This window comes from Pseudophryne corroboree, chromosome 3 (genome assembly GCF_028390025.1).
Source record: "Pseudophryne corroboree isolate aPseCor3 chromosome 3, aPseCor3.hap2, whole genome shotgun sequence".
Lineage (NCBI taxonomy): Eukaryota > Metazoa > Chordata > Amphibia > Anura > Myobatrachidae > Pseudophryne > Pseudophryne corroboree.
In genome coordinates this window covers 106,257,313-106,284,254 of record NC_086446.1, presented here as the reverse complement: position 1 = coordinate 106,284,254, position 26,942 = coordinate 106,257,313, and the positions used below count along the sequence as shown (strand labels likewise).

The 26,942-nt window shown below is 47.2% G+C and overlaps 1 protein-coding gene across 4 annotated transcripts in view; it reads right to left on the bottom strand.

Annotated features, from left to right (window-relative positions):
• Window positions 1-26,942, bottom strand: part of KDM2A (lysine demethylase 2A) — a 117,306-nt gene that overhangs the window by 44,616 nt on the left and 45,748 nt on the right. For all 4 annotated transcript variants that reach the window (XM_063958379.1, XM_063958380.1, XM_063958378.1 and 1 more), the window contains exons 9-12: window positions 22,987-23,140; window positions 18,054-18,169; window positions 17,814-17,940; window positions 17,178-17,668 (exon numbers count right to left, since the gene is read on the bottom strand). In XM_063958379.1, the coding sequence (XP_063814449.1) occupies window positions 17,178-17,668; window positions 17,814-17,940; window positions 18,054-18,169; window positions 22,987-23,140 (888 nt within the window). The remainder of the gene's footprint in view (window positions 1-17,177; window positions 17,669-17,813; window positions 17,941-18,053; window positions 18,170-22,986; window positions 23,141-26,942) is intronic.

The window sequence follows — 26,942 nt, the reverse complement described above, 5'->3', positions numbered from 1 at the left end:
CGTTAAACGGCACCTGATAGAAAGAACAGAGCATCCGGCCTCTGACCTGATCCATGAATCCACCGGGATTCAATTCCTAATCGCGTTAGATATCACTTGTACCGCCAGAGGAGTGATAAATTACAAATATATATCTGCGCTTGCAAATTTATTAGACAATATCACTGAAATGTATGACGACACATTCAGGTATACGGGGAGAGAGTTACAAGCCTACAAAACAGAACTGATTCAGCATAGGATGATTCTCAATTATCTCACAGCTGTGACAGGCGGGTATTGTGTTACCCTAGCGACTCAATATGGAATAAAATGCTGCACGTACATTACAAACAGCACGGAGGACCCAGCCGAGGTCATAGACCAAAAGATGGATGACATTTTACAATTAAAATGGGAGTTCCGAAGGAAACACAATCTCACCCTTGCCGCTGTGGGTAATGAGCTGACCAGTTGGGTGTCATGGTTGAACCCACGAAATTGGTTCTCTGGTTTAGGAGAATGGGCCCAAGGTATTATCATGGATGTAGGGAAATTTCTTTTGTGTATTCTGGGTGTCATCATATTGGTCGGTCTGATATTTAGATGCGTTCGGGTTTTAACGAAGTGTAAACGTAGTGCCCGAGTGATGAGTTTAAGAAGTGAAGATACTGCAATAACAACGACTAATTTGATTTATGACCCAACGATAGAGACAATGTTGTGATGAAAATGTGATTCCACAGTCCGTTTCTTTCACCCGTTTCTCCTTTGTTTTTCTCCAAGGTACAAAGACTCGCTTGGAAGAAGGATTTGAAGACCACATTTATACAAAGATTTTTTTTTTATGGACTATGTTGCCGGCCCTCAATATCCCTAGTGACTTTAATGAAAACGCTAGCCCAGAACTTTAGTGATTTAAAATTTTATGGACATTGAAACGGCTTTGCTCGCATTATAGCAAAAGCCCAAAGAGACTACAGTCAACATGTACATCGAGACAAGACATCAGACAAGACCTCAATCGGCAAATGTATATTAAACTCACATAGTTTATGACTGCATTTACCATAATTGCTTCTTATCTTCATTTCTACAACCTTCAGGTAATGACACACATAGTCGATAGGGAATATAGGCACAGATATCAGCACTCTCATATCCCCCCATTCATGTATCATCAACTAAAATGTGCTCCCCCATTTTGTTGCAACCAAAAGCCGAAAAGAGCTCGGTAAAGTTTGACAGCCCATCCACAGGCCCGTAATACGGGATAAGAAGGAATTCAAATGTATACTTCGCAATACCTCGAAGCTTGATTTAAAACACGTACGGCACGATGATACATGACCCCTCAAACATGGACTCATACACACATGCTTCTACTATCTCACTAGGTCATACCTTTTTCCCACCTTCTTCTCTTCTCCCTTACCCAATCATAGAAATGTATTATACATGACATATATTTTTCTCATTTCGAACTGTTTTATGAAGTGGCAGTTATTGGTGACTGCCAAAGGGTGGACTGTCAAAGTCAGAAAAATATCACGCTACACGTTGCCATATATTCACCTCATGCGCGTGCCTGCTGCACGTGCACATTCTCTCCCGTGCGTACGGATACTCGCAGCCGCGTGATGGCGCCTCGGCCATGCGCTCGAGCGCGTGGTATGTGCATTTACGGTAGAGTTTGTGTGCGTCTAGCGAGCGACTCAATCGCTAGATAATAAATCCATATAGCAGGTTTTATAGGTAATGTTCCCTTTAGTAATAACTGTAAGTTTGTTTAATGTGACTTGTTCACGGACTTGGGAATCCCTCTTTGCGTGGTACAAAGGGTCTGATTAAGGTTGAACAGTGGTGTCTGGTACCTAACCGAAGAGTATTTTAATAGCAATAATCCGGTGTTGGTTAGGTAAAGATTAATCGCTCCTGCGTGTAGTTATGGCCATTAGTAGTTTCTGGACATATTCTATATTTGCAGTTCATTATCCATGCGGCGGGAATCCGGAGATTCCCTCCCACCTGAGCTGTTTGAAATAGTCACAGCCCACCTGTTCAAATCCACCTATGACCTTTTGTTATAGTGCAGAGAGACATTCCTGTGTCCAATGAACAATAAGGTTGTAGGGCCCTTTGAAGTACACTGTATGATGTGTATATAAGGGTCACTGTCCCCAGACCGGCCAGTACTCTCTCTTCAACAGCTATCGCTGATAATTGGAGGACTGGATTCCGGTTGCGCCTGCGAGTGTTCCCCGTATGGTATGTTTCTCTGTTGCCACTTTGTTACCCGTGTAATGTTAGCCATTCATTCTTAGTCTATGTATTTGTATTTGCGATTGTTTACTATTGTGTATATTTGTGTCTAGATATCCTGTTAGAATTATATGTTAGCCTGTAGTGTATGACTTGTTAACTGTTTCTCTTTTCGATATAACTAAAAGCTTGTTAGTAAAGGTGTTGGAACCTTAGCAAGGTTTCGTGTGTTCATTACATTTGCAGAGGGTAATAGGAGCGTCTCGATCGCTCAAACAGCTTTGGTATTATTAAGGTTAAGCAGCGTTATATCGCTACAGTGTTTCAGTACAAGGTTTACAGCATAAGAGTATCCTTTCTGTGTGTTACATTCAAGGTTTACCGATTGTCATCTTGTGAGCGTCTGCGCCGCTCGTGATCTCCTCGTGGTCTCGAGCGTCCGCTACGCTAGTAGCGTAACATTACGGTAGTCGCTCGCCTATAGCGTGCTCGACACCACGCATTAAGCTGTGAGCGAGCGTGCAGCATGTGCGTATCGATCACGGCCGAGCGTATGCTACGCTAAGTGCGTACCCTTACGGTACCCCATACGCCAATTGCGTACTCTGTCTCTTACCCATTATTGTGAAGGTTATAAGGTAATTTAAATCAGCATTATCACCTCCCTTTCCCAGCCACTACTAATTGGACCCACGCTGCAATGCCAGAAGAGATCAAAAACCTTAAAAAAAAAAAAAAGAGAGAGTCTTTGGTTCCCTATATACAGTCAGGTCCATAAATATTGGGACATCGACACAATTCTCATATTTTGGGCTCTATACACCACCACAATGGTAAATTGAAATTGAAATGAAACAAACAAGATGTGCTTTAACTGCAGACTTTCTGCTTTAATTTAAGGGTATTTACATACACATCAGGTGAACGGTGTAGGAATTACAACAGTTTCTATATGTGCCTCGCACTTTTTAAGGGACCAAAAGTAATGGGACAAACTAAACAATTCTAAATCAAACTTTCACTTTTTAGTACTTTGTTGCAAATCCTTTGTAGTCAATTACAGCCTGAAGTCTGGAACGCATAGACATCACCAGACGCTGGGTTTCATCCCTGGTGATGCTCTGCCAGGCCTGTACTGCAAATGTCTTCAGGTCCTGCTTGTTCTTGGGGCATTTTCCCTTCAGTTTGTCTTCATCAAGTGAAATGCATGCTCAGTCGGATTCAGGTCAGGTGATTGACTTGGCTATTGCATAACAGTCCACTTATTTACCTTAAAAAACTCTTTGGTTGCTTTCGCAGTATGCTTCGGGTCATTGTCCATCTGCACTGTGAAGCGCCGTCCAATGAGTTCTGAAGCATTTGACTGAATATGAGCAGATAATATTGCCCGAAACACTTCAGAATTCACCCTGCTGCTTTTGTCAGCAGTCACATTATGAATAAATACAAGGGAACCAGTTCCATTGCATGACCACGCCACGACACTACCACCACCATGTTTCACTGATGAAGTGGTATGTTTTGGATCATGAGCAGTTCCTTTCCTTCTCCATACTCTTCTCTTCCCATCACTCTGGTACAAGTTGATCTTTGTCTCATCTGTCCATAGGATGTTGTTCCAGAACTGTAAAGGCTTTTTTAGATGTTGTTTGGCAAACTCTAATCTGGACTTCTTCTTTTTGTGGCTCACCAATGGTTTACATCTTGTGGTGAACCCTTCATATTCACTCTTGCAAAGTCTTCTCTTTTTTGTTGACTTTGACACATATTCACCTACCTCCTGGAGAGTGTTCTTGATCTGGGCAACTGTTGTGAAGGGGTTTTTCTTCACCAGGGAAATAATTCTTCTGTCATCCACCACAGTTGTTTTCCGTGGTCTTCCGGGTCTTTTGCTGTTGCTGAGCTCTCCGATGCGTTCTTTCTTTTTAAGAATGTTCCAAACAGTTGATTTGGCCACACCTAATGTTTTTGCTATCTCTCTGATGGGTTTGTTTTGATTTTTCAGCCTAATGATGGCTTGCTTCACTAATAGTGGCAGCTCTTTGGATCTCATATTGAGAGTCGACAGCAAGATTCCAAATGCAAATGTCACACTTGGAATCTACTCCAGACCTTTTACCTGCTTAATTGATGATGAAATAACGAGGTAATTGCCCACTCCTCTTCATAAAATAGCTTGAGTCAATTGTCCCATTACTTTTGGTCCCTTAAAAAGTGGGAGGCACATATAGAAACCGTTGTAATTCCTACACCGTTCACCTGATTTGGATGTAAATACCCTCAAATTAAAGCGGAAAGTCTGTAGTTAAAGCACATCTTGTTTGTTTCATTTCAAATCCACTGTGGCGGTGTATACAGCCCAAAATATGAGAATTGTGTCGATGTCCCAATATTTATGGACCTGACTGTATGCTTTTCAATCCAAATAGTACATATATCGAATTTCCAAATATTTAAAATAATGATCACAATCAGAGACCTTATGGACTGGCCAGCTTTTGGAGGTTAGAGCCCAGTCCTTTAAACGTCAATAAAGTACCCCTAAACCTCCCAAACCAAGAGTTCTAGACTTGCTACCAATACCCCTTGTCACACATACATGTAAATATGGGGTTTTGTACATGAACGTGCATCGGTATGTGGCCTATAGATTAACAGTGTCTAGTTAGACAGTCAATAGATTGACACCAAAAGGTCGACAGGTAGAAAAGGCTGACGTGCCAATGGTCAACGTGAGTTCTTTTCATTTTGTTTACTTTTTCATACTTTACCATCCACGCAGACTTCGAATAGTAACCCGGTGTCAGGCACTTTGCCCGAAGCATGGCGAGCGAATAGAGGGGACGACATACACTAATTGGGGGTCCACATGCTGAGACGCCGAAAACGACCGCAAAAAACATGCAAAAATGTTGCATCAACCTTTTCCAGTGTCTACCTTTCATAGGTCGACCGTTTGTCCATCGCTACTGACCATGTGGTGTCTACCTAATGACTGTAGACCTTCTTAATGTAAATCTATTGAACCGTAAACACGCGCACCAACCTGGGATTTCTGTATGTGTGAATGCAAACGATCACAAACCTGCTCCTGACCAGGGTCGTGGAGAGGAGACCCGGAAAATATGCCAGCTTGCTAGACCCGGCAAATTCCCAGGCCACGCGTCTGGAAGACATTTTATTCCCAGCATAAGCCAAATGTATACGCTTGCAGAGAACGTATGACAGATTTGTTCCTCCGCTGCAAACGACTAATCTTATATCTATAAATTAACTAATGAAAGGTTTTTTGACTCTGCAGAAGCTTGGAATCTGGGACTAAGCCAAAGTCTGGATGAGGCTTCAGATTTTCACAAGTACATGTAGTAGCTCTGCGCAGGAGATATTGGGGCAGATGTATTAACCTGGATAAGGCATAAGGAAGTGATAAACCAGTGATAAATGCAAGGCGATACACCCACCAGCCAATCAGCTCCAATATGTAAATTAACAGTTAGGAGCTGATTGGCTGATGCGTGTATCACCTTGCATTTATCACTGGTTTATCACTTCCTTATGCCATCTCCAGGTTAATACATCTGCCCCATAGTTTCAAACAGTCTACAGGCGGTACAGATGCCCAAATTCATAGCAAAATGTTACTTGGCCCCTCACGTAACTGCAGGAGAGGCACCTCAGGTCATGGAACTTGCATGCACATCACCTGGAGGTGCTACAGACTGAATAGACTGGTGTGAAATGAAACTCCTCTCAGGGGAAATCACTGGTATCGCTGTAATACTGTTTTAGTATACTTAGAATTCTCAGCAAGAGTTAAGTCTTCCACCACAGAACACAGCCCTGATAATAACAGAAACACGGGCACCTTCTTATATTCCTTGAAGCTCACCCACTGCTTTTACCCAGTGCTCATCTCTTTGAATGTCTTATATTGTTAATTTATTCAATTTTTCATTTCCATTCCTATATTTTTGTAGTTTTTTTGCACAATTTACTTATCGGGTTAATTCTATTTAAATCCCACCTTGGGCATGTGAATTCTCACTATTCTGTATTAGGCATAGGTTGTATATCCTGTTTCATGTGCATGGAAGAGAAACAACCCTACAACTAAATTGTTTTATCAATTGCTTATCTGGAGAGCATAGAGGCACTGTATGTTCATTAAAGGGGAATTAAATTGTGCCGTGTGCCTCCCTGCTGGGCATTTTCAGCAATGGGCATCATTGTGTCTAGTACAGGGAGTTGTGTAGACTAGTCAGAATTGTGCAGGATATTACATTTAGCCCTGTATCTCTATGCAGTCCTAGGCAGTTGTGTCTGCCATCTCTTTGGCTTGCCATATTTTTTATCATTGAACCAATCCTAAGACAATCCTGATATACTGTGATGGTGGGTGAGGGAGCCAATATACAGTGGGGTGTGGGGTGTGGGGCTGTGCGACACAACTATACACTGTGAGGCAATAGGCTACACCTTATCACATGACAGCCTGTTACAGACATTATATAGAGGATATAGACTGGGAGGACTGCATGTCACAAGACCTCAATACACTGGGATACACACAGGGAAGAGCATTGTACACAGAGGAAAAGATGTGCAATAGTAGGGAGAAAAGAGCAGGGTACAAAATGTCAGCAGTCAGCATCCCGACAGTCATAATGCTGATCCCAGTGAGAATTCTAACCCTAACCCTCCCCTCCCACAGCCTAACTAACCATCCCTTCCCATAACCTAACCCTAACCATCCCCTCCCGCTACCTAACCCTAACTGTGCCTTCCCGCCACCTTACCTTCCCCTCCCACAGCCTAACTCTAACCATCCCCTCCTACAGCCTAACTCTAACCATCCCCTCCCACAGCCCAACCCTCCCCTCCCACAGCCTAACTCTAACCATCCCTTCCCACAGCCTAAATCTAACCATCCCCTCCCGCTGCCTAACCCTCCCCTCCCACAGCCCAACGCTAACCATCCCTTTCCACAGCCTAACTCTAACCATCCCCTCCCACAGCCCTAACCCTCTCCTCCCACAGCCCAACTCTAACCATCCCTTCCCACAGCCTAACCTTAACCATCCCCTCCCGCTGCCTAACCCTAACTGTGCCCTCTAACCATCCTCTCCCACAGCCCAACCCTCCCCTCCCACAGCCTAACTCTAACCATCCCCTCCCACAGCACAACCCTCCCCTCCCACAGCCTAACTCTAACCATCCCTTCCCACAGCCTAACTCTAACCATCCCCTCCCACAGCCTAACCCTCACCATCCCTTTCCACAGCCTAACCTTAACCATCCCCTCCCGCTGCCTATCCCTAACTGTGCCCTCCCGCCGCCTAACCTTCCCCTCCCACAGCCTAACCCTCCCCTTCCACAGCCCAACTCTAACCATCTCTTCCCGCAGCCTAACCTTCCTCTCCCACAGCCCAACTCTAACCATCCCTTCCCACAGCCTAAATCTAACCATCCCCTCCCACAGCATAACCCTCCCCTCCCACAGCCCAACTCTAACCATCCCCTCCCGCCGCCTAACCTTCCCCTCCCACAGCCCAACTCTAACCATCCCTTCCCACAGCCTAACCTTAACCATCCCCTCCTGCTGCCTAACCCTAACTGTGCCCTCCCGCCGCCTAACCTTCCCCTCCCACAGTCTAACCCTAACCCTCCCCTCCCACAGCCTAACCCTAACTCTGCCCTCCCGCCACCTAAGCCTCCCCTCCCACAGCCTAACTCTAACCATCCCCTCCCACAGCCTAACCCTAACTATCCCCTCCCACAGCCTAACCCTAACTCTGCCCTCCCACAGCCTAACTCTAACCATCCCCTCCCACAGCCTAACCCTAACTATCCCCTCCCACAGCCTAACCCTAACTGTGCCCTCCTGCTGCCTAACCCTCCCCTCCCACAGCCCAACTCTAACCCTCCCCTCCCACAGCCTAACCCTAACTGTGCCCTCCCGCCACCTAATCCTAACCATCCCCTCACACAGCCTAACCCTAACCATCTCCTCCCGCTGCCTAACCCTAACCCCCCCAGTCCCTAACCGTCTCCTACCGCAGCCTAACCCTCCCTCTAGTGCCTAATCCTAGCAGTCCCCTCCCACAGCTTAACCCTAACTATCCCCTCCCACAGCCTAACCCTAACTGTGCCCTCCCGCCACCTAACCCTCCCACAGCCTAATCCTCCCCTCCCACAGCCTAACCCTAACTCTCCCCTAGTGCCCAACCCTAACCGTCTCCTCCCGCAGTATTACCCTCCCTCTAATGCCTAACCCTAGCCGTCCCCTCCCGCAGCCTAACCCTAACTGTCCCCTCTCCCAGCCTAACCATGCCCTCCCGCAGCCTAACCCTAACCTAGTGCCCAACCGTAACCGTCTCCTCCCGCAGCCTTACCCTCCCCCTAATGCCTAACCCTAACCATCCCCTCCCACAGCCTAACCCTAAAACTAATCCTAACCATCAGGACCCATCGGCATTGTGACCGCTGGAATTCCGCTGTTGGGAACCTGACTACATACAATGGAGATCCTAACACATTCTCTCCCCCCCCCCCCCCCCCACCCCAGATTGCCATCTAAATTGTTGATTACTTTTGTCTGTTTCCCACTTACTCCTGCTGCCTACTCCATTGTAGCATATTTATTTACCACTATATGAGCCTAGGTCTCAGAGATAAACAGCTCAGTGACAGTAAGGGGCTTCCCCGATCTTCATGCTTAGCTGTCAGGGACGTAGTTTGTCAGCAGGAATTATACAGCTTACAGCAGCCGTTCCACTTCCCGCTTCTCAAGTCTCCGCTTACATCTGGGTACAGATCAGGTGCTCAGTGTAAGCAAAACAGCAGAGCCACATGTAATCATGTAAGTAATAGCTGAACTGCTCCGATAAAGTGAAGGTGAAACTATCAGCACCTCTCACATGAGGGCGCTCCTGTGAAGGGGGTAGGGAATCATGAAGTAGGTAAAGTTCAGCACACGGCAAATTTAAAAATCTATTAAAAGTGTCTATGCCCGGCCTGTGGTTTTCTATAACAGCAGCATTTTATCCTTCACTTTTGAAAGGTCAAAAAATGAAAACATTTGATTTTAACTGTTTGCAAGCCATGGTTACCAGATCCCCTTTTTTGAGGACAGCCCCTCAGAACTAGTGTACTGCAGGTGGCCTGATGCCTACATGCGTAGCACCAGTGTGTGTACAATCCGCAATTAGCTCCCCTCTATGATCCCTATACTAGAGTGACGGAGGCCCTGACTATACAAAGTGGATAGGTCAGCTACTGGATCAGTCTTCTTGGGAGTCTGACTGAGCAGCCGTATAGGAAGCTGCAGCCTGGGCTGGGTGCATCTGCTGCAGTAATCTCAAAAGGGATGTGATGCTTACCCTGAATAGTAATGTGGGGTCCCTTGTGGCTGCAACAGAAGTATCATGTTGCCGACAACTAGCCTAGGAGGACTACTCCTACAGCTCATCTTTGTACTTAGGTGACGTTACCACCAGAATGTAACCAAGACAGGCCTGGCCAACTTGCAGCTCTCCAGCTGGTGTGAAACTACAAGTCCCAGCTTGCCGTGCCACGGTTTTGCAATTAGAGAATGCTAATGCATAGTTTCACAACAGCTGGAGAGCTAAAGGTTCTCCAGGACTGAAATAAGGGAACGTTATGCTAAACCACACCAATGCTACCTATGCAGCCATTCCCATTTTCTATAATTAGCCATCTGTGGGGGATCCATTCCCAATAGGCCTTCTATTGTACTCGGTAATTGGGCGCTGCAGAACCCTTGTGGCGCCATATAAATAAAGGATAATAATAAATAAGATTTTACTTACCGGTAAATCTATTTCTCGTAGTCCGTAGTGGATGCTGGGGACTCCGTAAGGACCATGGGGAATAGACGGGCTCCGCAGGAGACAGGGCACTTTAAGAAAGAATTAGGATACTGGTGTGCACTGGCTCCTCCCTCTATGTCCCTCCTCCAGACCTCAGTTAAGGAAACTGTGCCCGGAAGAGCTGACAGTATAAGGAAAGGATTTTGGAATCCAGGGTAAAGACTCATACCAGCCACACCGTATAACTTGTGATAAACTTACCCAGTTAACAGTATGAACAACAACAGAGCATCAGATAACCCTGATGCAACCATAACATAACCCTTATTTAAGCAATAACTATATACAAGTATTGCAGAAGAAGTCCGCACTTGGGACGGGCGCCAAACATCCACTACGGACTACGAGAAATAGATTTACCGGTAAGTAAAATCTTATTTTCTCTAACGTCCTAGTGGATGCTGGGGACTCCGTAAGGACCATGGGGATTATACCAAAGCTCCCAAACGGGCGGGAGAGTGCGGATGACTCTGCAGCGAATGAGCAAACACAAGGTCCTCCTCAGCCAGGGTATCAAACTTGTAGAACTTTGCAAAAGTGTTTGAACCTGACCAAGTAGCCGCTCGGCAAAGTTGTAATGCCGAGACCCCTCGGGCAGCCGCCCAAGAAGAGCCCACCTTCCTTGTGGAGTGGGCTTTTACTGATTTTGGAAGCGGCAATCCAGCCGCATAATGAGCCTGCTGAATCGTGTTACAGATCCAGCGAGCAATAGTTTGCTTTGAAGCAGGAGCACCAAGCTTGTTGGATGCATACAGGATAAACAGCGACTCAGTTTTCCTGACTCTAGCCGTTCTGGCTACATAAATCTTCAAAGCCCTGACTACATCCAGTAACTCGGAATCCTCCAAGTCACGAGTAGCCACAGGCACCACAATAGGTTGGTTCATATGAAAAGATGACACCACTTTTGGCAGAAACTGCGGACGAGTCCGCAATTCTGCCCTGTCCATATGGAAAACCAGATAGGGGCTTTTATGTGACAAAGCCGCCAATTCTGACACACGCCTAGCCGAAGCCAAGGCTAATAGCATGACCACCTTCCACGTGAGATATTTTAACTCCACGGTTTTAAGTGGCTCAAACCAGTGTGATTTCAGGAAACTCAACACCACGTTAAGAACCCAAGGTGCCACTGGAGGCACAAACGGGGGCTGAATATGCAGCACTCCCTTTACAAACGTCTGAACTTCAGGAAGTGAAGCCAGTTCGTTTTGAAAGAAAATGGATAGGGCCGAAATCTGGACCTTAATGGACCCCAATTTTAGGCCCAAAGTCACTCCCGACTGTAGGAAGTGAAGGAAACGGCCCAGCTGGAATTCCTCTGTAGGGGCGTTCCTGGCCTCACACCAAGCAACATATTTTCGCCATATACGGTGATAATGTTTAGCAGTCACGTCCTTCCTAGCCTTTATCAGCGTAGGAATAACCTCATCCGGAATGCCTTTTTCTGCTAGAATCCGGCGTTCAACCGCCATGCCGTCAAACGCAGCCGCGGTAAGTCTTGGAACATACAGGGCCCCTGTTGTAACAGATCCTGTCTTAGAGGTAGAGGCCATGGGTCCTCTGTGAGCATTTCTTGTAGCTCTGGATACCAAGTCCTTCTTGGCCAATCCGGAACAATGAGTATTGTTCTCACTCCTCTTTTTCTTATGATTCTCAGCACCTTGGGTATGAGAGGAAGAGGAGGAAACACTTAAACCGACTGGAACACCCACTGTGTCACTAGTGCGTCTACAGCTATCGCCTGAGGGTCTCTTGACCTTGCGCAATACCTCTGTAGCTTTTTGTTGAGGCGGGATGCCATCATGTCCACCTGTGGCAGTTCCCATCGCCTTGCAATCTGCGTGAAGACTTCTTGATGAAGTCCCCACTCTCCCGGGTGGAGGTCGTGTCTGCTGAGGAAGTCTGCTTCCCAGTTGTCCACTCCCAAGATGAACACTGCTGACAGTGCTCGTACGTGATTCTCCGCCCATCTAAGAATTCTGGTGGCTTCCGCCATTGCCACCCTGCTCCTTGTGCTGCCTTGGCGGTTTACATGAGCCACTGCGGTGATGTGTCTGATTGAATCAGCACCGATTGGTTGCGAAGCAGGGTCTCCGCTTGACTTAGGGCGTTGTATATGGCTCTTAGTTCCAGGATATTGATGTGAAGGCAAGTCTCCTGACTTGACCACAGACCCTGGAAATTTCTTCCCTGTGTGACTGCCCTCCACCCTCGGAGGCTTGCATCCGTGGTCACCAGGACCCAGTCCTGAATGCCGAATCTGCGGCCCTCGAGAAGGTGAGCACTCCGCAGCCACCACAGAAGAGACACCCTGGCCCTGGGGGATAGGGTGATCAGCTGATGCATCTGTAGATGCGATCCGGACCACTTGTCCAACAGATCCCATTGAAAGGTCCTCGCATGGAACCTGCCGAAGGGAATGGCCTCGTATGACGCCACCATCTTCCCCAGGACTCGCGTGCAGTGATGCACCGACACCTGTTTTGGTTTTAAGAGGTCTCTGACCAGTGTCATGAGTTCCTGAGCCTTCTCAGTCGGGAGAAAAACCTTCTTCTGGTCTGTGTCCAGAATCATGCCCAGGAAGGGCAGACGCGTCGTAGGAATCAGCTGCGACTTTGGAATATTCAGAATCCAGCCGTGCTGTTGTAACACTTCCCGAGAGCGTGCTACGCTGATCAGCAACTGCTCTCTGGACCTCACCTTTATGAGGAGATCGTCCAAGTATGGGATAATTGTGACTCCCTGCTTTCGCAGGAGCACCATCATTTCTGCCATTACCTTGGTAAATATTCTCGGTGCCGTGGACAGACCAAACGGCAACGTCTGGAATTGGTAATGACAATCCTGTACCACAAATCTGAGGTACTCCTGATGAGGTGGATAAATGGGGACATGAAGGTAAGCATCCTTTATGTCCAGAGACACCATAAAATCCCCTTCCTCCAGACTTGCGATGACCGCTCTGAGCGATTCCATCTTGAACTTGAACCTTTTCAGGTATATGTTCAGGGATTTTAAATTCAATATGGGTCTGACCGAACCGTCCGGTTTCGGTACCACAAACATTGTCGAATAGTAACCCCTTCCCTGTTAAAGGAGGGGAACCTTTACCACCACCTGCTGGAGATACACTTTGTGAATTGCTGCTAACACTATTTCCCTCTCTATGGGGGAAGCCGGCAGGGCCGATTTGAGGTAACGGTGAGGGGGCATCACTTCGAATTCCAGCCTGTATCCCTGAGACACAATCTCTATAGCCCAGGGATCCACCTGTGAGTGAACCCACTTGTGGCTGAAATTTCGGAGACGCGCCCCCACCGGGCCTCGCTCAGCCTGTGGAGCCCCAGCGTCATGCGGCGGATTTAGAGGAAGCCGGGGAGGACTTCTGTTCCTGGGAACTAGCTGTATTGTGCAGCTTCTTTCCTCTACCCCTGCCTCTGGCAAGAAAGGACGCACCTCGGACTTTCTTGCCTCTATGTGATCGAAAGGACTGAATTTGGTAATACGGTGCTTTCTTAGGTTGTGAGGGAATATATGGCAAAAAATTTGACTTTCCAGCCGTAGCTGTGGAGACCAGGTCCGAGAGACCATCCCCAAACAACTCCTCACCCCTGTAAGGTAAAACCTCCATGTGCCTTTTTGAGTCGGCATCGCCTGTCCATTGCCGAGTCCACAGGACCCTTCTGGCGGTAATCGACATTGCATTTATTCTAGAGCCCAGTAGGCTAATGTCTCTTTGGGCATCTCTCATATATAGGACAGCGTCTTTTATATGCCCCAGGGTCAGTACTATAGTATCCTTGTCCAAGGTATCAAGTTCCTCAGATAAGGTATCTGTCCATGCTGCTACAGCACTACACATCCAGGCCGACGCAATCGCCGGCCTTAGTAGGGTACCTGAATGTGTATAAATGGACTTCAGGATACCCTCCTGCTTTCTATCCGCAGCATCTTTTAGGGTGGCCGTATCCCGTGACGGCAGGGCTACCCTCTTGGATAAGCATGTTAAAGCTTTGTCTACCCTAGGGGAGGATTCCCAGCGCAACCTGTCCGTTGGCGGGAAAGGATACGCCATAAGCATCAGTTTGGAAATCTGCAGTTTTCTATCTGGAGATTCCCAAGATTTTTCACATAACTCATGTGAAGGGGGAAAGGTCACCTCTTGCCTTTTCTCCCCATACATATAAACCTTCTTGTCAGGGACTGGGGTTTCCTCTGTGATGTGTAACACATCTTTCATTGCTATAATCATGTAGCGGATGGCTTTAGCCATTTTAGGCTGCAACTTTGCATCATCGCCATCGACACTGGAGTCGGAATCCGTGTCGATATCTGTGTCAACAACTTGGGATAGTGGGCGCTTCTGAGACCCCGACGGCCTCTGCGCTGTAGGATCAGGCATGGGTTGAGACCCCGACTGTCCCAAGGCTTCAGCTTTATCCAACCTTTTATGCAAGGAATTAACATTATCATTTAAAACCTTCCACATATCCATCCAATCGGGTGTCGGCGCCGTCGGCGGCGACCCCACATTCATTTGTACCCGCTCTGTTTCCACATAGCCTTCCTCGTCAAACATGCCGACACAAGCGTACCGACACACCACACACACAGGGGATGCTCTATTTGAACACAGTTCTCCCACAAGGCCTTTTGGAGAGACAGAGAGAGAGTATGGCAGCACACACCCCAGCGCTATATTACCCAGGAGTCACACAGTAACTTAGTGTTAACCCAGTAGCTGCTGTATATACTGTTTTTGCGCCAAATTTATGTGCCCCCCCCTCTCTTTTTACCCTCTTTCTACCGTGATTCTGCAGGGGAGAGCCTGGGGAGCTTCCTCTCAGCGGAGCTGTGGAGAGAAAATGGCGCTGGTGAGTGCTGAGGAAGAAGCCCCGCCCCCTCAGCGGCGGGCTTCTGTCCCGCGTTTTGTGTAAAAATAATGGCGGGGGCTCATGCATATATACAGTGCCCACCTGTATATATGCTGCTTTTGCCAAGAGGTACCTAATTGCTGCCCAGGGCGCCCCCCCCATGCGCCCTGCACCCTACAGTGACCGGAGTGTGTGGGTTTAGTGTGGGAGCAATGGCGCACAGCTGCAGTGCTGTGCGCTACCTCATATGAAGACTGGAGTCTTCTGCCGCCAATTTCGAAGTCTTCTTGCTTCTCACGCCGGCTTCTGTCTTCTGGCTCTGCGAGGGGGACGGCGGCGCGGCTCCGGGATCGGACGACCAAGGGTGTGTTCCTGTGTACGATCCCTCTGGAGCTAATGGTGTCCAGTAGCCTAAGAAGCAGGACCTATCTTCTAGTGAGTAGGGCTGCTTCTCTCCCCTCAGTCCCACGTAGCAGAGAGTCTGTTGCCAGCAGATCTCTCTGAAAATAAAAAATCCTAACAAAATACTTTCTTTCTTTAGCAAGCTCAGGAGAGCTCACTAAGATGCACCCAGCTCGTCCGGGCACAGATTCAAAACTGAGGTCTGGAGGAGGGACATAGAGGGAGGAGCCAGTGCACACCAGTATCCTAATTCTTTCTTAAAGTGCCCTGTCTGCTGCGGAGCCCGTCTATTCCCCATGGCCCATACGGAGTCCCCAGCATCCACTAGGACGTTAGAGAAATATAATTCATTATACTGTATGTATTAGCGTAGGAATATATCCAGGCTACGTACACAATGCTCTGTCTCCGGTGTAGGTAGCTGCATTCACAGCTCATAGTCCTGTCACTATAGCTCTATGGTAAACATGTCCTCCATACTCAGTACATGCAGGGCAGCCTATAGAGCAGTGATGGCTAACCTTGACACTCCAGCTGTTGTTGAACTACACATCCCAGCATGCCCTGCATCAGTTTTAGCATGGCCAAATCACAAAACTGTAGCATGGCATGCTGGGATATGTAGTTCAACAACAGCTGGAGTGTCAAGGTTAGCCATCACTGCTATAGAGCAACATGTCGTGTTCTAGCTGTGACCAGCTCTATGGAGAAAATGGAGGCTGCTTGTATCATGCAAGTGCTAAGTAGCTTATATAGGCTAGGTTACTCTGTTTACAGAGAGCCTGGCAGGATGGACTTACGTGCAAAGCACTGCCCCCTACTTATATAGTAACATATGTCACAGTGTCTGGGCCGCAGGCTTGTTGGGAGGAATTCTCGGTTCCTTATTACAGGTCACTAAGCTTGTCTCCGTAAACCATGCAACAGCTTTGACGCTTCTTTCGCTGCATATTTATTAATTAGGGAGATTAACTTCTACCCATGAGTTTTTGCTGAACTAAAAACCTTCCCTTTAATTGGGATACATACAGCGGGCAGGAACAAACAATGAGGCAGATGTATTAAGCCTGGAGAAAGAATGAAGAAGTGATACAGCAGTGATAAGTGCAAGGTGATAATGCTACTACATTTGCCTCCAGAAATGACTGTCTAGAGAACATCTTTTTCCCCACAACAAAGAACCATTACCTCCACCTGATATTCTTATGCGTGTGTGACTATTCTCTCACATCCCTTGTGTGGGGACACAACCTTGTGGCAGTGGCGGAATTAACACCGCTGTGCAGTGTGGGCAAGAGGGGAAGGGGGGGGGATTTGGAGTACAAAATCTCTAAGTATTTCACCCTACCCCTAATCCTACCCTATGCCCCGCCTCCCACAGCCTAACCACAGGCCACAGAACCTTTAGGCGACTGTGTACATGAGCCCTTGGGGGGTGAACAGATACTGGGACACGATGCCACCACAGTGATATAGGCTTTTTTCTGCTCTATTATACAGTACCTTAAACAGATCATAGCAGATAACAATATGCATTAAACAGAACAAAGCTCAAACCATCCACAATATAGGTTCCCTACATGAACAACAAGGTGCTCATCAGCAGCAAAACAAACCAGCAGGTTACAAAGCAAATGCTCATATCCGGAGGATGGTTTTCACCAAACTAGTTAAAGCAGCAAAACGAAGGGCACAATAATGCAACGAACAGCGCAAAGACAACTTCAGTAAAATGTCCAATCACATAACAGTATTTGAGAGCACCTACCTTGATGTCCAAGATCAGAGCGTCTGGGTCTTCAATGCCATCAGGCAGGCACTTCTTGTGTGGAGGAAGGGATTCAAGCTTCTTTACAAGGCAATGTAAGCCTTCAACCTCAAACCATGTCAGACACTGCGGCATTGTGGGAGGCGAGGGAGGAGTGGGCAGTGGCAGAGAAGGAGGCGGAGTGAGAGGCTGGTGTGCTGCAGGGAGGCTAGACATAATTAGCCTCTCTGTGCGCTGATGCAGAGCTTGTGCCCTCTGCTGCCGCTCCCTCTGTCGTAGTTCCCGATCTCGCCTTCTCTGTAGCTCTCTCTCCACTTTCCTGCGATCCCTCTCCCTTTTCCTTATTCCTTCTTCTTCCTCCCAGTCTTGATCAGACGAGTCGTCATATTCAGATGATGAAGAAGAAGTGGGTGAGGAAGATGAAGAGGAGGACGAAGAGGACGAAGAGGAAGATGGAGTGTCTGGTCTCCTGCGACCATTCAGCTCCAAATCTGTAAAACAGGACAGGGAATTAGTAGTTTTCCCCTAACGATATATAAAAAAAACCAAAGTAAAAAAATATAACAAAGTTGGGGGGACACGTTTTCATAATGTAAAGTCTAAGAAAATAAATAAATAAATAACGCTACCACCCACCTATGCTCAGCGATTCCCTCTGGTAGTCCTTCGTGAGATGAGAGCGTCTTGTCATACAATAAACATATCGCTCCAACACATACCAGCACATCTCATAGTAAAATGGATAGCGAAACTTTGTAGGAACCTGGGAGGTTTAAAAGGAAGAACAAGAAGTAAATGAGGATTAACTACTGGCACATTCATATCTTCATCTATTGCCGGTTGTCTGGCACAACATAGCATTTTCTGAGCACTTACTCTCGTCCTATCTTCAATGCTATAGATGCGTAGCTGCATTGGGATGTTGAAACTATGCAGAAAATTCCCTCCAAAAACGAGAGTGTCCTGAGGAGTGTACACAGCATGGATCCATCCTGTGGAAGCACAGCACACAGTCAGGCAACAAGCACAGGACTCACTCAGCATCTACACATGGAGCAGCAGCATTTCACATGAAACACACACAATGCCCTCATAGGCCTGAAAAGCACCTAACAATCTTCTCGCACAGAGGTTTCAGCAAACGTATGCCATCCAACACGGCCACATACACTGCAGTGGGCATCCACAGGAAAGCATGAGACGGGGCTTGGACTGGCTCCACCACTTGTAGCTTACACTGAGTGCAGTCAGACCATGACCACACACAGGCTGATAATATTCTGACATCCGTGATAGCAATCTTATCAGAAGATGAAGCATCTTTCGTAGTTGTTGTGCTTGTAATGTCTTCATATGAGAAGCTAATTTTTCACATTATTAAGTGTAATGCGCTTTAAATTTATTTTAATTAGCCTAATTACTTGCCCTAAAGTAAGAATGTTTCCCATACTGCAGGTACGTTGGAGTATCCCTGCCATTTATCTGCAGTGGTCTATGCTGTGATCGTGCAGTGCAGGCAGACACTGACCATCCAGACCACGGGTCTTCAACCCCGCGGCCCTCCAGCTGCTGTGGAACTACACATCCCAGCATGCCCTGTCACAGTTTTGCTATAAAGGCATGCTAAAACTGAGGCAGGGCATGCTGGGATATGTAGTTCCACAGCAGCTGGAGGTCTGCAGGTTGAAGAGCTATGATCCAGACTTTTCCCATAGAGCGGAGCAGAGACCCACTCCATCAGCTCTACAGGAAAAGAATGGACAGACGTCCGACACCTCACAGTTTGGCGTCTGGTTTCAATTACTGAGTTGCTGGGAGCATGAACAAAATCCAAAACGCGTTTTGCACAGACAAAGGGAAAGAAAACAAAACACTTTGCACCTTGTCTGTTTTATACGATAACAGTAACGATTACATAATACCATGGTAAGGAGCTCTACTTAGACATCCATAATGCTCAATGTTACAAAGGAGAGAAGTTTCTTTAGTACTCAGGCTCCTAGTTAGGATAGAGAACACACACATTTGCCTGTGGTATACTACTCCTAGGCCTGAAATGTGCCCAACAAGCTTCTCCATGCTCCCATGCCATGGACACAGTGTCCACCAGACGGGAATGTCACATTTGTGAATTATGTACAATGAGGAAGTATGACCAGCAGCCTCAGAGACAGCCTTCACATAAAGTTATTACAAAGACCTTCAGGAACGGTAACTAAAGGAAAGGAGACATCTGCTTTAATTTCTAATCTGTAATAGTAGAATGCCACCCCCACCTTATACCACCTACAGTTACTAACACCCAGTAATTACAGACAAATCAACATGTACTATACCTATATACATTGTCACCAAACATTTCTTGGGGGCAGTTATCTCATCTTGTTGCCCCTAAATTTCTGAATGTCACCCCCTCAGCGGGAGATGAACAGAGATAGGTACATATCTATATTCATGTAGATATATAGAGAAAAGGTACCCCATGGCGCTAAGTTAGAGAGTGGGGGCAGCTTCTCTAGAAGAACCTCCTGTTAGTCGAGGCTCAAAAACAAATGTCATACACACAGATCTGAGGGCACTAATATATAGTGCTGTTCAGTGTATCAGAGCACATTAAAGTGTCTAATCCTAAACTTTAAAAAACAGGGAATCATTTGCCCTCATATAATTGGGCGCTACACACTCTCCCAGAGTGTATATATTTATAAAGTTTTTATTTATTCATTATTAAGCACCTATATATTATCAATTATTTATATGGTCAATTCTTGTATTATATAATTTAATTAAGCAGCTCCTAAGGGCAATCTGGATGCCTGCTAACAAGAATACAGAAAAACTCTTTGTATAACCCAACAATTAAGGAGAGCTTTCTAAAACACTTTTCACATAATAACATTAGTACACATTCAATTGTTACTCAGACAATCAAGATAAAAGCAGTGAATAGGTGTGATATTTGTATATATGGAAGACTAATGTATAATATTAACCAATGTTGCAGTCCGTTTTTGTAGTTTATTGTTATGTCCAAAATAGGCACGCTGGTATATTGTACACGAACAGTCCCAGCCTCAACGCGTTTCTCCGCTATATTCCTCCTGAAGAAACCGCTGACAGATATAGCGGAGAAACGCGTTGAGGCTGTCGTTGCTGCAGGTCCGTTGCTGGTACTTGTTGCATAGCTGGTGCAAGTTCTCCCCCTGCTATCCATCGTCTTTAAACACCATATTTCCATTGATCGTTGCTGTGCTTAGAAAGCCCCGTCAGCAGACATGGTGCTACGGATGCGGCCTGTGCCTTCCCCCCTTCGGCACTTTAAGAACGAAAAAACCATACCACCACCTGGAGCACCTTTCCTGCCTTATCACTGACGGGAACCAGCGTCAACATCAGAGATCGATTAAGGATTATTCTACCATAAAACAAGGGGTGAGCATAATGTACCTACCATTCTAACATCATACAAATTGGGACTGTTCGTGCACAATTTACCAGTGTGCCTATTTTGGACATAAACTACAAAAACGGACTGCAACATTGGTTAACATTATACATTAGTCTTCTCTCTCTCTATAATATATATATATATATATATATATATATATATATATATCTCTATATATATATCTATATCTATCACACCTATTCACTGCTTTTATCTTGATTGCGTAACAATTGAATGTGTACTAATGTTATTATGTGAAATAAATGTAAGTGTTCTATAAAGCGCTCCTTAATGGTTTGGTTATACAAACAGTTTTTCTGTAACCCTGAACTTATTGGTAGATGGTATACAGCCTTCTGCGTAAACAATGGAGCATGTAGATTGCAAAAGGGTTAGTGTAATCCTCTGAGAGTTCAGTGAAAATCATTTTTTTATCTACATGCTCCATTGCTTACGCAGAAGGCTGTGGGGGTCATTCAGAGTTGATCGTAGCTGTGCTAAATTTAGCACAGCTACGATCAGGCACTCAGACATGCGGGGGCACGCCCAGAACAGGGCTAGTCCGCCCCGCTTGTCAGTGCCGCCCTCCCCCCTGCAGAAATGCAAAAGCATCACACAGCGGCGATGCTTTTGCATATGAGGAGTAACTCTCGACCAGCGCAGCTCCTGTGGCTGGCCGGGAGAACCCCTACGCTGCCAGGGTCGCAGCGGCTGCGAGTGACGTCACGCAGCCGCGGTGGCCTGCCCCCCCAACGGTCCGGACACGCCAGCGTTGGCCGGACCGCGCCCCCTAAACGGCGGATTGACGCCCTCTCCCACACAGCGACCACCTCTGCCTGTCAATCAGGCGGAGGCGATCGCTAGGGAGCAACGGCCTCCGGCCGTCCAGCATGCGCCGGCACATGCGCAAATCTGACCCGATCGCTGCACTGCAATAAACTGCAGCGAGCCATCGGGTTGGAATGACCCCCTGTATACCATCTACCAATAAGTTCAGGGTTAGACACTTCTTTACTTTTTACTGGTCAAACTGTAGACCACATTTGAGACATTATTTCTGGACTCCTCTATAATACGGAGCCTTGTCAGTTTGTGACACACTTTAACCTGGTTCTACACCTACTCTAACCGATACACACAGTTGTGTATATGTTCCTACAAAGTTCCCATATTCTATCAGGCATCTGATTCTGTGCCCCTGAGGAAGTCCCATAAGGGACGAAACGCGTTCGGTCTATCAGTTATTCTACTTCCATGTATGCTGTATGTTGGATTTATGCTAACAAAGATACACTTTGAAAATGTATTGTAAACCGCAGAAATCCTTAAGCATGCCTCTGTGAAACTGTACGGAGTCCTTATGTATTTTACGGTGTATTTTTATGATTAAATCATATTTATAACAAAAGCAGAAAATTTTTAGGGATTTTTATATTTGTATTTTTCAATGATTAATGTGCTCTGATACACTGAACAGTACTATATATTAGCGCCCTCAGATCTGTGTGTTTGTCCTGTAGATATATACCTATTTCTCCGTCTGGGGGGGGGGGGGGGGGAAATGAAGACTGAGCTTGGGGTAAGACGGCAGGAACATATGAATTGGGAGATGGGAAGAGCACAGGGCTGGTCCCAGAGGAGGGGACAGCCCACCGTAAAACTGCACACTGTAGGGTCTGGAGCTGGGTTCAGGGCGGAGGAGGGCCCTGGAGCTGGGCTGTGGAGAGGGAGGAGGAGGAGCAGCCAGAAAGGGGATTACTTCCATCCTGACGCCGCGCGTGGTAAGTCTAGAAGGCGGTCCACTGCGCTCCATAATCCGTTACATTGACTGGCACTTTTCAAATATTTTGTGGGGGGGGGGGGGGGGGGGAGACACCCCTTTGCCACTATGTTCCGACACCTAGGCATGTATACAGTTGAATAGCCAAAGTTCTGTCCTTCACCACAATTGTGTCAAACCGGGCATGGAATTAGCTGTACTGAGTAACATACGACAGCAGGCGGTCACGTACACAGCGACAGAGGAGAGCGATTATACATGGGAGTGGCCCATTCATAGTTGGCAGCTCTCACTACCGATACAGTTACTCTTCATTTTTTGTCTGAACTTATGCATGACTTTGTTACCTTAGGGACCTTGTCATCAGTTTACATTCTGGTATATGATCAAGGGATTTCAATACTGGTTTGTTTTCAGTAGTCCTTGTTATCAAGGTTAATAAAAAAAAAAAAAAAAAAAAGACATGGACATCCACACTAACCGAAGCCTGAAGAAAGGCCAAACAATGAAACGTATTACAAACAAAAGCATATCGGACGGTAAAGTAATAAACGTTATAAATCCCTGTGTGCGGTTTGTACCTGAAGGGATGACAAATGTGTAGCCTTGCTTTAATTCCACCCGCTGACAGTCTGTCACCCTGTCTCCAAGGAAGATGTCCCCTTGTTTCCCTGACAGCAGCCAGTTCTCATACATCTCCAGGTTCTGGTCCGTAGGAGGTATCAGCCAGAAGACCTAATGAGACAAGCATATACGTTATGTGCACTGTACTCCTGTATGTGTTTGGGTCAGGCAAAGCAGGACTCTGCTGGACCAACTACTACAGACACAGGGCCTGACTGCCATTTACAATGAATTACACAGCCACAGAGAAGCATGCAAGTGCAGGAGGAGGCATCTGTAGGAGATAAGATGTCCCCTGCATCTGCAAGGTCTGAGTGCTGCGTCCGAGGATGAAGCATCAGATCACCATCGTGACCATCGGCCGTGGCTCATGGTATTAGTCCTCATCAGTCTGTGTAATACGAACCAGGTCCAGGAAGTTTACGTCTGACAGGGCAGACCCTGGCCTCGGCACACTTTAAACATGGGGTGACATGCCCCCGTTTTGAAGAATGGTGCCAAATGGCGCTCCCCAAACGGCGCAGCATGTCAATCATGCTACAGGTAAGGCGGAACTGCAAGCGATGTCTCAAGATCCGTTCTGCACATGAGCAGACCAGAAACCATCGGATTTGTACGTAGACCAGCGTTTAAATCAGAATCAGGCGCTCAGTAAAAAAAAAAAAAAAAAAAGAATTTACTCACCGGTAATTCTATTTCTCGTAGTCCGTAGTGGATGCTGGGGACTCCGTAAGGACCATGGGGAATAGACGGGCTCCGCAGGAGACTGGGCACTCTATAGAAAGATTTAGGACTATCTGGTGTGCACTGGCTCCTCCCCCTATGACCCTCCTCCAAGCCTCAGTTAGGAACTGTGCCCGGAAGAGCTGACACAATAAGGAAGGATTTTTGAATCCCGGGTAAGACTCATACCAGCCACACCAATCACACCATGTAACACGTGATAGGAACCCCGGTTAACAGTATGATAACAAATGGAGCCTCTGAAGAGATGGCTCACAACAAAACCCGATATTTGTAACAATAACTATGTACAGGTATTGCAGACAATCCGCACTTGGGATGGGCGCCCAGCATCCACTACGGACTACGAGAAATAGAATTACCGGTGAGTAAATTCTTATTTTCTCTGACGTCCTAGTGGATGCTGGGGACTCCGTAAGGACAATGGGGATTATACCAAAGCTCCCAAACGGGCGGGAGAGTGCGGATGACTCTGCAGCACCGAATGAGAGAATTCCAGGTCCTCCTCAGCCAGGGTATCAAATTTGTAGAATTTTGCAAACGTGTTTGCCCCCGACCAAGTAGCTGCTCGGCAAAGTTGTAAAGCCGAGACCCCTCGGGCAGCGGCCCAAGATGAGCCCACCTTCCGTGTGGAATGGGCTTTTACAGATTTAGGCTGCGGTAAACCTACCGCAGAATGCGCCAGCTGAATAGTGCTACAAATCCAGCACGCAATAGACTGCTTAGAAGCAGGAGCACCCAGCTTGGTGGGTGCATACAGGATAAACAGCGAGTCAGTCTTTCTGACTCCAGCCGTCCTAGAAATATAAATTTTTAGGGCCCTGACTACGTCCAGCAACTTGGAATCCTCCAAGTCCCTAGTAGCCGCAGGCACCACAATAGGTTGGTTCAAGTGAAAAGCTGAGACCACCTTTGGGAGAAACTGAGGACGAGTCCTCAATTCTGCCCTATCCATATGGAAAATCAGATAAGGGCTTTTACAAGACAAAGCCGCCAATTCTGAAACCCGCCTGGCCGACGCCAGGGCCAACAGCATGACCACTTTCCACGTGAGATATTTTAAATCCACAGTCTTAAGTGGTTCGAACCAATGTGATTTCAGGAATGCCAAAACCCCATTGAGATCCCAAGATGCCACTGGGGGCACAAAAGGAGGCTGAATATGCAGTACTCCTTTGACAAAAGTCTTAACTTCAGGCAGTGAAGCCAGTTCTTTTTGGAAAAAAAATCGACAGAGCCGAAATCTGGACCTTTATGGACCCCAATTTGAGGCCCAACGTCACCCCTGCTTGCAGGAAGTGCAGGAATCGACCCAGTTGAAATTCCTCCGTCGGGGCCTTCATGGCCTCACACCAAGCAACATATTTTCGCCAAATGCGGTGATAATGTCTTGCGGGGACATCCTTCCTGGCTTTGATCAGGGTAGGGATGACTTCCTCCGGAATACCCTTTTCCTTCAGGATCCGGTGTTCAACCGCCATGCCGTCAAACGCAGCCGCGGTAAGTCTTGGAACAGACAGGGTCCCTGCTGCAGCAGGTCTTGTCTGAGCGGCAGAGGCCAAGGGTCCTCTGTAAGCATCTCTTGAAGTTCCGGGTACCAAGCTCTTCTTGGCCAATCCGGAACCACGAGTATGGTTTTCACTCCTCGCCTTCTTATTATTCTCAGAACCTTGGGTATGAGAGGTAGAGGAGGAAACACATAAACCGACTGGTACACCCATGGTGTCACTAGAGCGTCCACCGCTATCGCCTGAGGGTCTCTTGACCGGGCGCAATATCTTTTCAACTTCTTGTTGAGGCGGGACGCCATCATGTCTACCTGTGGTTTTTCCCACCGGTTGACCAGCATTTGGAAGACTTCTGGATGAAGTCCCCAATCTCCCGGGTGGAGGTTGTGCCTGCTGAGGAAGTCTGCTTCCCAGTTGTCCACTCCCGGAATGAACACTGCCGTCAGTGCTAACACATGTTCTCTGCCCATCTGAGAATCCTTGTGGCTTCTGCCATCGCCATCCTGCTTCACGTGCCGCCCTGTCTGTTTACATGGGCGACCGCCGTGATGTTGTCTGACTGGATCAGTACCGGCTGGTTTTGAAGCAGGGGTCTTGCCTGGCTTAGGGCATTGTAAATGGCCCTTAGCCCCAGGATATTTATGTGAAGAGAAATCTCCTGATTTGACCACAGTCCTTGGAAATTTCTTCCCTTTGTGACTGCCCCCCAGCCCCGAAGGCTGGCATCCGTGGTCACCAGGACCCAGTCCTGTATTCCGAATCTGCGGCCCTCTAGTAGATGAGCCCTCTGCAGCCACCACAGCAGCGACACCCTGGTTCTGGCCGATAGGGTTATCCGCTGTTGCATCTGGAGATGGGACCTGGACCATTTGTCCAACAGGTCCCACTGGAACGTCCTTGCGTGGAACCTTCCGAATGGAATTGCTTCGTACGAAGCTACCATTTTTCCCAGGACTCGTGTGCATTGATGTACCGACACTTTTCCTGGTTTTAGGATGTCTCTGACCAGAGATGACAATTCCTCGGCTTTTTCCAGTGGAAGAAACACTCTTTTCTGGTCTGTGTCCAGAATCATTCCCAGGAACAGAAGACGTGTCGTCGGGACCAGCTGTGACTTTGGAATGTTTAGAATCCAGCCGTGCTGTTGTAGCACTTCCTGAGAAAGTGCCACCCCCACTATCAACTGTTCTTTGGACCTCGCCTTTATCAGGAGATCGTCCAAGTACGGGATAATTAAAACTCACTTCTTGCGAAGGAGTATCATCATTTCGGCCATTACCTTGGTAAAGACCCTCGGTGCCGTGGATAACCCAAACGGCAGCGTCTGGAACTGATAGTGACAGTCCTGTACCACAAATCTGAGGTACACCTGGTGTGGAGGGTAAATGGGGACATGCAAGTACGCATCCTTGATGTCCAGGGATACCATGTAATCCCCCTCCTCCAGGCTCGCAATAACCGCCCTGAGCGACTCCATCTTGAACTTGAACCTTTTGATATAAGTGTTCAAGGCTTTTAAATTTAAGATGGGTCTCACCGAACCGTCCGGTTTCGGTACCACAAACATTGTGGAGTAGTAACCCTTTCCTTGCTGAAGGAGGGGTACCTTGACAATCACTTTCTGTGAATACAGTTTTTGAATAGCCACCAACACTGCCTCC